Source organism: Callionymus lyra, chromosome 7 (assembly GCF_982586985.1).
Source record: "Callionymus lyra chromosome 7, fCalLyr1.hap1.1, whole genome shotgun sequence".
In the NCBI taxonomy this organism is placed as follows: domain Eukaryota; kingdom Metazoa; phylum Chordata; class Actinopteri; order Syngnathiformes; family Callionymidae; genus Callionymus; species Callionymus lyra.
In genome coordinates, this window is record NC_141824.1 from 18,406,836 (window position 1) to 18,418,583 (window position 11,748).

Below are 11,748 nucleotides of genomic sequence, written 5' to 3' on the forward strand. Positions count from 1 at the left end.
CGAACACGTTTGAAAAATGCCTTTGAAAAAATCGAATCAAACTGTCCTGACAAGGGAGCGAGACAAAAGCATATAGAAATATAAATATAAATATACATTACTTACTTACTTATATTTGTTATTATAACAAAAAAACGTATAAAAAAAAGCTATTAAAATAATTGAGTGCCTTTTAATTATTTTGATTCACATGATTATTTATTATGGAAAAAACGACTTTCATGTGTATATATATTTAATAGGTTAGGTTAGGTAGAACTTTATTGATCCCTCAGGATGTCTCCTTCAGGAAATTGTTTTTTTTCCAAATTATCCACAGCAAATACAGCAATTTTTCATTAAAAATAATCAAAATAAAATAAGAACAAGAACCTTATTCCCTAATAATGGGAATTTATCATTATTTTTATCATTTAAAAGTAATAATACGGTTTTCATTAAAAAAAAAAAGGTTTTAATAAAATATATATATATATATATATATATATATATACACATATATATACAACTTTTTTTTTTAATGAAAACCTTATTATTACTTTTAAATTAATAGATTTTTTTTTCCTAAAATGTTTTTTCATCTTAGCTTTTAACTATATATTTTTCGTAACAAATAATTATGATAAATCGTATCGTTCCTCCTTATTTAATCATGCTTTTTTCGTTGTTATTTCATGCTCCTATTTTTATTTTATTTAATTTCATCGCTCAGGTGTTCATAGTCTACAGGTTAAATTATGGGCGGGGCTTCAGCTCCGGTTACCTGCTGCGCTTCACTTGTTGGATTTCCCTGCTCCAGGTTGAATGGGGAGTTTCACCTGTCCAGGTGAGTGTCCACGAGAGCCAGGGAGTCCCCCTGAAGTCCTACAATCCGTTTCTGGTCTCGACTCTCGGCAGACTTTCCCTCCGGAGATGATCTCCAGCCGCAGGTGAGTCTCTTTGATCGATCCTCGTTATTGATCGATCCTCGCGACACCTCGTGACACCTCGTAGATATCTGCTGATCGGAAGTTTGAATCTTCAGGTGATTTCATCTTGAAGTTCAATTTGTTTGACACACACGTCATGAACCAGAATCACTTGCACAAACCGGTTTTTCACGGCGGTGTTTGTTTTGCTCCCTCAGGTAAGAAGTTTACCTGTGTGACGTCACGCACACACCTGCGTAGCATTCGCCCGTCTTCCTCATGTTTACATTCGTTTTCTTGCCATGATTAAAAACAAACCTTATAGTATTTTTTTTTCTTCCCACTGCAGCAGATCAAGTTTCCATATCAAACACGAGGCTCTTGGGCTGAATATGGCCACCAAGTCACGTTTGAAGGGCCCTTCAAAATAAAAAGCGTGCTCTTAATTAAATACAAGTTTAACTCAAGTTTAAAACCAAACAGGGTGCATTGGTGACAAATTGAACCACACAGTTGTGGTTCAAGATGAAATGAGTGTCAACAGTTCATGTAGGTGATTTATTTAAGGTGGTAAATGCTATATGCTAACACTAGCTCTTAATGATGTGCTGGACTTTTGTGGGGATGAGAAAAAAAAAAAGGTGTTTTCTTGAACCGGTGCAATGTTGCGACGTCTTCGGCGAGCGTGTTTTTAGCTAAAGCGTCCGTGTGAGTAAGAGATGTCGTCTGTCTCGTCACAGATTGTGTTTTGCGGCATCAAAGTTTCGGTGGATCAATTTTTTTTTTTTTCCCACCCAGTTTTGAGTCTGTTGACTGAGCTGCTCTTACTGTCACGTGTAGGCCAGAACGGAAGAGACAGGAAGTGACATCACTGAAAGCTTCTAAAGTTTCCAAAGAGCTTGAATGAATTAAATAAAATTATATTTTCTGCGCTTGATGGATCTACTGACTCCTTCAAGAAACATCTTAAGACGTTTTTATTTGTTCAGGCTTTTCCTTGATTTTCTGGAACTACTGTTGTGTTATCAGTTTTATCTTGACCTTTAAAGTATATACTTTATTGACTATTGTTTTATTGTTTAAGAGCTTTGTGACCCTGGTCTGGAAAAGCGCTATACAAATAAAAATTACTTACTTACTTTTTTTTAATGTTTTTAATTTTTGGTATTGATTGTGAGACATCTTTATTCATCGTAAGGGTTTTTACAAGTTTATATACCTTTTTCAGCTTTATTTTTGTTATTTCCTAAACTTTTTCTAAAATACACAAAGGATTACTCGTTCCTTTTCACTTCGTTTTTTCTGAAACAATTCTATAAATTATTCATCACCAATTGTGTTTTTTTTTTCTTGTGCTTTACTTCAAACTTGTTTTTGCACTGGAACACCAACAATTTATAAAATGGCCGCTAGAGGGTGCTCGGGTCAAATCTTAAGACTATAAAAATAGTTTACTAAATTTATCGAGAGGTTACGACAGGTTAAAACACGTTGGTGATCGTATTATTTATGGCCAATCAAATAGCTTCTTGTCAAGTGAGTCATAAGTGTCATGTGACACAATGTTGTTCCTGTGGTTTGACGCCTACGGTTGTCATGTGTATGTTGTCAGTGTTGTTAGTCTGATGGTTTGTCAGTGTGTCTATGCTGTCATTGTCACAAATGTCACTGAACACCTCTTTTACCTCAACCTTTCTTCACACTCCTCATCCTTTTCAGAGCCGCCCTCACGTCATCCTTCAATTCCCCTACATTTAAACCCCAAGATAAATGTGAGGCAAACAAACTTAAACTCAACTAAATTATAGTATTACAACTAAAAGTATGTAGTGTAAACATAAATACTGAATGCTCTAAGAGTCTCTTCCTCAGTGACATCATCTCTGGGTCTCACGTTCCTGACGACCTCCTGGTTCTGCTCGTCCCCTTTCTAGCTCTGGTTACAGTCAATAGTAGCGTCGGTTCTCTTGTTACCCGACTGTGACCCAGTTCCCACCTGCAGACACAAAACATGCTCACATCCACGCGCAGTGTTCGGTTTCCTAGTCCTACTCACCTATTGTTGTGCACCTGACTCGCACATGAACGTTCACAAAGATCCTTTTACAACTGTTGAGTTGTTTGAAAAACTTCGGTTGTGGTTTACAAACCTTCGTTTGTAGTTTACGAACCTTTAGAATTGGTTTACAACCATTATTTAGAATACTCCTTCCCAGATGCAACACTAATCGACTCAGGGACTCATTCATTCCTCGTGATATTAGACTGTTTAATTCTGAGTTTGGGGGCAGAAGTGAAAAGATGATTCTATTGCATGTTAATCTTTGTATCCTTTCTTTGTTATGTTCTTTATCTTTATATTGTGTCATCTTGCACTTTCTTTTTATTGCACCTTGTTATTGTTTTATGAGTATCGTCTGTGTTGCTATGAGCTGGAAAAACAATTTCCCGAAGGAGATCTCCAGAGGGATCGATAAAGTTTTTCCATCCATCCATTTAGTAGTAGTTTAAAAAACCTTTGGTAGTAGTTTACAAACCTTTAGAATTAGTTTCCACCAGTTGTAGTGCACGAGCCTCCGGTTGTAGTGCACGAGCCTCCGGTTGTAGTGCACGAGCCTCCGGTTGCAGTGCACGAGCCTCCGGTTGCAGTGCACGAGCCTCCGGTTGCAGTGCACGAGCCTCCGGTTGCAGTGCACGAGCCTCCGGTTGCAGTGCACGAGCCTCCGGTTGTAGTGCACGAGCCTCCGGTTGTAGTGCACCAGCCTCCGGTTGTAGTGTACCAGCCTTTTAGTAGTAGTGCACGAGCCTCCGGTTGTAGTGCACGAGCCTCCGGTTGTAGTGTACCAGCCTTTTAGTAGTAGTGCACGAGCCTCCGGTTGTAGTGCACCAGCCTTTTAGTAGTAGTGTACGAGCCTCGAGTTGTAGCTTAAAATCGTTCAGTTGTACTTTTCAAGCATCGTATTGTGGTCTTTGGAGAACAGAGCTGGAGTTCAGTTGTAGTTTTCATGGAAACTTCAACAGAACGAGTGATTGCTGACTGCACATGACTGCCATGGTGTCTGTGAGTGCAGATGATGATGATGATGATAATGTTGTTGTGTACAAACATTCCTGACATGTTTGTGGAGCGATGACTGTCATTAAAGACTTTGTCTTCTACTGAACTTACAGCAGCTTTGAGTTAAGCATTTATTCATAGCAACACACAAGACAAATGTGCACACACATGACACGCACCTCCACACACATGACACATACCTCCGCACACATGACACACACCTCCACACACTTGACACACACACCTCCACACACATGACACACACACCTCCAGAAGTACTTTTTGAAACCAGAACTCTCCGACAGGTAGTTGTGGCGTCATGAAGCCTGGACTGCGCCCGCCGTCTCCGGGTCACTGCGAGGACGAGCCGCGGAGGGACTCTGGCCTGGAGAGTCAAATGGACCTGGACTGGGACGACACCCTGCAACTGGGCCAGAGCTGGAGTCTGAACCAAGACCTGCTGGGGAATGGAGCGTGAGTGTCTGAAGTTCTGGTCCCTGACCCGTCTTGTGTGTGACGTGGGTGTGTGTGTGCAGGCTGGAGCGACGCTGGATCCTCTGGCAGGAGTTCATGAAGGAGCACGATCACCTGGAATCTTGGCTCCGGGGCGCCGAGCAGGTTCTGGCTTCCTCGGACGTTGCCAATGTGACCGTTGCCAGCGCCCAGGAGCACTTGAGCAAGCTGGAGGTGAGTTTGAATCCCGTCTTGTGTTCTCTCTTCCCTTACCTTGACCCCTGTCCTTTTTGCAGAAGCTGCGGTGTGACGCTGGACCTCAACGACTGGGGCAGCTGGACTGCCTGACCCGGAAGAACCGCACGCTGACCCGGCTGTTCCAGGGCTCCATGCAGTCCCGGCTGCTGGCTCTGACCCGGGACTGTGGCCTGCGCTGGGATGACGTGGACGTGAGACTGGAGTCCCTAACTCATCGTCTGAAGGTTCCCGGTCCGGATCATCCGTTGGGTCTTGTTCGTTGGTGCTGAAACCTTCTCTGTGACCTCGCAGCACTTCCTGTCCGAGTGGGAGGAGTTTGAGGCGGAGAGGGCGGAGCTTGCTCTCTGGTTGGCCGATCTGAACGTTCGTCTGACGGACGTGGAGCTCCTGACGGGAAGTACCTGTGAGAAGCTTCAGCATCTGCAGGTCAGTCCCGAATAGACTAAAACGATCAAAACACAGAGTCCGTTCCGTTGCTCCAACACGACGTCACTTCAGTCCCGGGTCTTATACTTCGCTTCGTAGAGAAAGATGAACAATCCAGAGTTTATAATGGGTCGTTTATTCGCCGCTTCAAGTCAAACAAAATACAACACACTTTGTCCCGGCGACTGTAAAGGTCAATAGTCCCGTGAGAAAAGGTCCCGAGCTGTAGAAACATCGCTACGGGAGGTCGTCTCTTTCCGGCCAAATGGTCCTTTCAAGTTCCCTGTGTCACGATCCCCCGCAGAGAGACATCCTAATTTGTTTTCTTGTAATCTAATCATTAGATTAGAGAGGGGTTATCTTCTATTCCGTCTTTTAGCCACCCTTTGTCGTTGCTACTTTGACGTTCCTTCGTCACGTTGACCCTGGTTGACCTGTGCGAACATCTTTTTGTGTGCGTCAGTCGTTCCAGCAGTGTGTGTGCGTCAACTCCGAGCGCGTGAACGCTCTGCTGCAGCGCGGCGAGGCCCTGATGCAGCGCAGCGACGCGTCCGACGCTCACCTGGTGGAGGGTCGACTGCTGGAGCTGCTGAGGAGCTGCAGCGACGTCTACGACAACATCGCACGCACACACACACGCCTGCTCAGCATGAGGCTGGTAAACACAGACACACACACACACACACACAGACACACACCGACCAACTATTCATTCATTCAATCATTCTTTCATTAACTTCTTGTTTCCCTCCAGGTCTTCGAGGACGACTGGATCTTGCCTCGGGCTTCAGACTCGGGTTGTCCTTCGGAGAGTCTGCTGGAGGACGACGCCGGTTTGAACCTTGACCTGATGACGGCGCCCCCTGCGGGTGACCCGAGACTAGAGAGAAGCGATGGTGTCCGGAGCAAGTGCTCCCTCTACTCGGCTTCCCCGGACTCTCCCCGCCCGGCCTCACCCGCCCACGAGCACCTGGGGCTGGAGTGGGATCCCTCCGTGGATGTGGGTCGGTCCTTCACGCCGGACGGTGCCGACTCGTCGTATTTCAGCACCTGCACAGGTGAGGTACAGCCATTCATCCACGGATGAGTATCTTTCATGCATCCATCATCTCCATCCCTCCGTCTGTGAACCCATGACCTGGTGAGTTGGTTTTGAAAGTCTCTCCGTCTCAGGTCTCGGGCACAGAGACGGTCTGAAGAGGCGGAGCTACCTCAGCTCTCTGGGCTCCTGGTCTGACATCAATGACATCATCGGCCAGGAGACCAACATGGTTGGCTGCCAGGTGGGTTCCTCCACACCTATAGGGGGCGCAATCACAAAACGACAACCATCAACTCTTTATGAAAGTGCTTTCTTTGTTTCATTTATCCATTCATTCTCATGTCGATTAATGCATTCACTAGTCCAACCAACCCTACATCCTTCCTTGCATTTATATCTTCATCCATTCATTTATCAAGATTTTTTTATGTCACTATATTAACATATTAGTTACTTTAAATTTTCAACTATTCATTCATGTTTTTTTTTATCTCCATGCATCAAACATTCATTGATTCAGCATTATTTAATGATTTAATCTAATCATTGAAAATGGATCAGTTCTCCATTCAATTTCTCTACAGGTCCAATCATTCATCTTTTTTAACACATTCATTCGTTTAATCCACCTTTTAAATCCTTTCATATCCATCTTGTCTTTTGTCTGTTTTTGTTGTGTCATTAATTTTCTTATGATCCTTTCATAGTTCAAATGTATTTATCCATTCATTCAACCCTTCATTCATATTTTATAGCCTGTCATTGACCTTGTTTTACTCAAATTAAAAGTTTTTAAGAATTATTTCATTGATTCTTTATTCATTTTCCCATCATAAATTCATCCAAATTTGAATCAATAAACGTAGGATCCCTTCAAAAACATGTGTTCATCCATTCACATTCGGTCCATACCTCCATTAATCAAACGTATTCATCCTTTCATTTCTGTTCTGCAGAAGGTCCAGGACTCTGGTTCTCGTCCTCCCTCGTACGTCTCGGTGAGGGACGTCAGTTCTGGTCCGTCCAGCGAGGTGTGGTCCACTTCCACGCCGGACGGACCCCTAGGATACGGCGGCAGACGCGTGCGGGCGTGGCTGGGAGTTCAGAGCTCCGCCTCCTCAGATGAAGCCACTTCCTGTTGTAAAGCGGTTCAGACCGAGCAGGTGGAGGTGAGTCTTGAGATGACATTAATGCAGTGAGTCCATCAATAACTTGCTAAGCTAGTGACTCCTTCAATAGCTAGGTAAACTAGTGAGCCCTTCAACAACTTGGTAATCTAGTTAGCCCATCAGTAACTTGATTAACTAGTGAGCCCATCATTTACTTGGTAAACTAGTTAGCCCTTCAATAACTTGGTAAACAAGTGAGCCCATCAATAACTTGGTAAACTAGTGAGCCCTTCAATAAAACTAGGTTAATGAGTGAGCCCTAAAAATAAACTTGGTTAACTAGTGAGTCCTTCAAGAACTTGGTAAACTAGCGAGTCCTTCAAGAACTTGGTAAACTAGCGAGCCCTTCAATAACTTGGTAAACTAGTGAGACCTTCAATAACTTGGTAAACAAGTGAGCCCATCAATAACTTGGTAAACTAGTGAGCCCTTCAATAAAACTTGGTTAACGAGTGAGCCCTAAAAATAAACTTGGTTAACTAGTGAGTCCTTCAAGAACTTGGTAAACTAGCGAGCCCTTCAATAACTTGGTAAACTAGTGAGACCTTCAATAACTTAGTAAACTAGCGAGTCCTTCAAGAACTTGGTAAACTAGCGAGCCCTTCAAGAACTTGGTAAACTAGCGAGTCCTTCAAGAACTTGGTAAACTAGTGAGACCTTCAATAACTTGGTAAACTAGTGAGACCTTCAATAACTTAGTAAACTAGCGAGTCCTTCAAGAACTTGGTAAACTAGCGAGCCCTTCAAGAACTTGGTAAACTGGCGAGTCCTTCAAGAACTTGGTAAACTAGCGAGCCCTTCAAGAACTTGGTAAACTAGCGAGCCCTTCAATAACTTGGTAAGCTAGCGAGACCTTCAATAACTTGGTAAACTAGTGAGACCTTCAATAACTTGGTAAACTAGTGAGCCCTTCAATAACTTGATAAACTAGTGAGTCTTTTAATTACCTTTGAAACCAGGCTTGTCCTTCAATGACTTGGTAAACTAGCGAGCCCTTCAATGACTTGGTAAACTAGTGATTCTTTTAATTACCTTTGAAACCAGGCTTGCCTTTCAATGACTTGGTAAACTAGTGAGTCCTTCAATGACTTGGTAAACTAGTGAGTCTTTTAATTACCTTTGAAACCAGGCTTGCCTTTCAATGACTTGGTAAACTAGTGAGTCCTTCAATGACTTGGTAAAGTAGCGAACCCTTCAATGACTTGGTAAACTAGCGAACCCTTCAATGACTTGGTAAACTAGCGAACCCTTCAATAACTTGATAAACTAGTGAGTCTTTTAATTACCTTTGAAACCAGGCTTGTCTTTCAATGACTTGGTAAACTAGTGAGTCCTTCAATGACTTGGTAAACTAGTGAGTCCTTCAATGACTTGGTAAACTAGCGAGTCCTTCAATGACTTGGGAAACTAGTGAGTCTTTTAATGACTTTCAAACCAGGCTTGTCTTTCAATGAATTGGTAAATGGCGAGTACTTTGCTGACTGAAGTTTTTATAATTGCTTTATTTGTTTTTCAGAAAACGACAAACAAATTTTTAAAAAACAACTTTTTACTTGCAATACCCGCTTTAACCACAGAGAGGAGTTGTTGATTCTCTTCTGTACTTACATTCGTGAGACGATCAGGAAACGCAATTTAAAAAATGTTTTGCTTTGAAAAAATATAAATTGTGTTTGTTCTTTTTTTCCTTCTATATGTTAATAAAAGGCAGATATTTCAAAACCAAAAACATACTTTCCTAACAAAAGTCTCAAACTGTTTGTCAGTTCATCTCGGACACGAGCGGCGACGACCAGCCGCAGGTTCGGACAACTATCAGTCAAAATCGATCCGAAATGTCACGTCGCCTGAATCCGGGCGCTCGGTCACGTGACCTCAGAGTGTGCCGTGATTGGACATGTCAGAGGTTCGAGTCTGAGCTGCAGGTGAGCAGAACATTCTGGTGAAACTATTTTGATGGGATTTTAAAAAAGTGTTTTGTTCGTTAGACGGAGGAAGATTCGACCTGCTGCGATGAAGTCGAGAGACAAAGGTGAGAAAATATGTTTTTTTAAATTACAATAGTTAAGCTCTTAACTTATTTTAATGTTTTGAAGAAAAAAATAACGTTTTTTTTGTTGTTTTTCTGCACTACAAAACATACAGGTACATCTCAAAAAATTAGAATATCATGAAAAAGTTTAATATTTTTTGTTACTCATTTCAGAATTTGAAACCCATATGTAATATAGATTCATTACACATAGAGTAAAAACATTTCAAACATTTATTCCTAGAAATTTTACTAATGTTCTGAGACACTGAATTTTGGGTTTTCATTATCTATAAGCCACAATCATCAACATTTCAAAGAATAAATCTTTGAAATGTTTTACTCTATAGGTAATGAATCTATATCATATATGGGTTTCACATTATGAAATGAGTAACAAAAAATAAACTTTTTCATGATATTCTAGTTCTAGAACTAGTTTTTTGAAATGAACCTGTAATTAAAAATCAATTGGCAGTGATCATAATGAAACAGCAGGTGGCAGTAGTGTGGATGGTGAATCAGAACAACACAGGAATTTAAACATCTGTTTAAATCTGAAAATATGTTTTTGGGTAACACTGTAAAAAAGGGAGATACAAACTTTTTACATTAAATAAAAGACCAAACGGATTAATAAAAACGCATTTGAGAAGGTATTTTAATGTTAATACAAATATAATTATAACACTGAAAATATTATAATGTAAAAACCTTAATTTTTTCCTACGGCTATGCATAAAATCTTATTTTGAAAAACGGAAGTGAAGAAAAGTGGTGCAGGAATGATTTTGATACATAAAATGTTTATAAAATTGGTTAAAAATATCTTTATTGCAATTAATGAATAATGGTCAGTGACATCAGATTAAAAAATAAAGTAAGAAAAATAGTTTTTAATGGTCTGGTTCTGTCCGTCCAGCAGCGGCGAGCTCGTCTCATCTCGCTGGACGTCCTCCTGGCGTCTCCTCCTCCTCGCCGCCGGCCTCGCTCTGATACTGTGTCTGCTGTGGCGTCTGCTGGAGACGCCGTGTCACCGTAGCAACCGGATGTCGCACGCGCTCCACCTGACGTACATCAACGGCCCGCCGCCCACCTGACGGCGCAACACGAGATCTTAACAGGTGGATGACCTTTACTGTGACCTCTGTCACGAGGTCACGACCCCAACCTGGAGTCACCGGCAGCTTTTTTTTCCCCATGATGGTAGATCATGTCAGGTGGTGACGCGACGAAGCTAACTCTGCCTCTGAATGTGGACTCTGCACTTTATTCCTGTTTTTTTCACGAGTCCAGTTTAAATGTCGGATTAAGTCGGCGTTTAAAAAATGACATTTGTGACTTGTCTGTATAAATTAATCTATACATAAATGTTTTGTCTTTCCAAGCAAATTCACTGCCCATGTATATTCAAAAGGGATTTATTTTTAGTTGGATAAGAACTTGTAAAAACAATAAATAAAATATCTTTAAATTCTCTCCATTGTGACTCAAAGGAAATTATTCGTAACAGAATTCCAGATAGTTCAGAATCATCGTGCAAATTTTGTTCCTTTTCTTTGCTATCAAACCCAAACAAAGATTTATTAACAAACATGAATGTAAAATATTTGCTGTTTAGAAAAAACCCCAGAAGAACAAAAAACAACCGAGTTTCTAATTAAGTTTTATACGTGATGACTGTAACAGTTCAGAGTTGAATATACAATATATTAGTATATTTAATATTATTTCATAATGATTATATTGCAAAAGTCAGGATTACGTTTGTTCTTGAGAATTGATATTTCAATGGGTTTTGATTTTGTTCGAGCTATAACCTTTTTCCATTTTATGTTATTCACAGGTTGGCTAATGCTAGCTAGCTCTAAATCTAATCTAAGTTAAAGCTTTTATACTCGATAAACATTGTTTGAAGAGGGGGGGAAGGGATGTTAGTAGTTAGCATCCGCTCCCCTCCTCTACTTTTATTATAACTAGAAATATTTTATACTTCTAGTTATAGATGTTTCTAAAGCTAATTGAGAAAATGGACTTACCAGGATATACTTTTAATTCAATATTAACCATATTTGCTTGGAATCCCAATTCTAACACCATTCGTTGAACCGTGCTTTAACACTCGGCCAAACAACGTTTGTACTCAAGGACTCGCATAATAAACCACTATATGTGTCAAATATGTTACTTTTTGTCTTCAAGAGTTGTGTGTGTTTCTGCTTCAGTGTTTGCATGTGTGGTGTGAGTGTTTGTGTGTACGCTCGCGTGAGTTTGTGTGCGTGAAATTGTGTGAGTGGTACGTGTGTGTCTGTACAAACAAATTGTAAGGTGTAGGTGTGTGTATGTGCTCTAGTGTGTATTTGTGCGTCTGTACAAACATCCTTCCAGGTGCATGGTTGCCT

At 41.1% G+C, this 11,748-nt stretch overlaps 1 protein-coding gene across 3 annotated transcripts; it reads left to right on the forward strand.

Moving 5' to 3' along the window:
* Window positions 1-696: 696 nt before the first annotated feature.
* LOC148075274 (nesprin-2) lies at window positions 697-10,825 on the forward strand. 3 transcript variants are annotated; one of them, XM_087795625.1, is made up of 12 exons: window positions 697-929; window positions 4,272-4,440; window positions 4,503-4,653; window positions 4,716-4,901; window positions 4,969-5,103; window positions 5,567-5,761; window positions 5,858-6,161; window positions 6,277-6,386; window positions 7,105-7,314; window positions 9,081-9,239; window positions 9,303-9,346; window positions 10,269-10,825. In XM_087795625.1, the coding sequence occupies exons 2-12, from the start codon at window positions 4,286-4,288 to the stop codon at window positions 10,444-10,446; spliced, it is 1,827 nt and encodes a 608-aa protein (XP_087651751.1). In that variant the 5' UTR covers window positions 697-929; window positions 4,272-4,285; the 3' UTR covers window positions 10,447-10,825. The 3 variants fall into 3 exon arrangements, with proteins under 3 accessions (XP_087651751.1, XP_087651749.1, XP_087651750.1); XM_087795623.1 differs by having other exon boundaries at window positions 699-929; window positions 7,102-7,314; XM_087795624.1 differs by having other exon boundaries at window positions 699-929; window positions 7,102-7,314; window positions 10,272-10,825.
* The last annotated feature ends 923 nt before the right edge of the window (window positions 10,826-11,748 follow it).

Excerpts from the sequence above, each read along its gene's own strand:
- LOC148075274 (XM_087795623.1), top strand. The coding sequence starts at position 4,286 with ATGAAGCCTGGACTGCGCCCGCCGTCTCCGGGTCACTGCGAGGACGAG. Across the intron at positions 4,441-4,502 it reads GACCTGCTGGGGAATGGAGC|GCTGGAGCGACGCTGGATCC; the intron begins GTGAGTGTCTGA and ends GTGTGTGTGCAG. Across the intron at positions 7,315-9,080 it reads TTCAGACCGAGCAGGTGGAG|TTCATCTCGGACACGAGCGG; the intron begins GTGAGTCTTGAG and ends ACTGTTTGTCAG.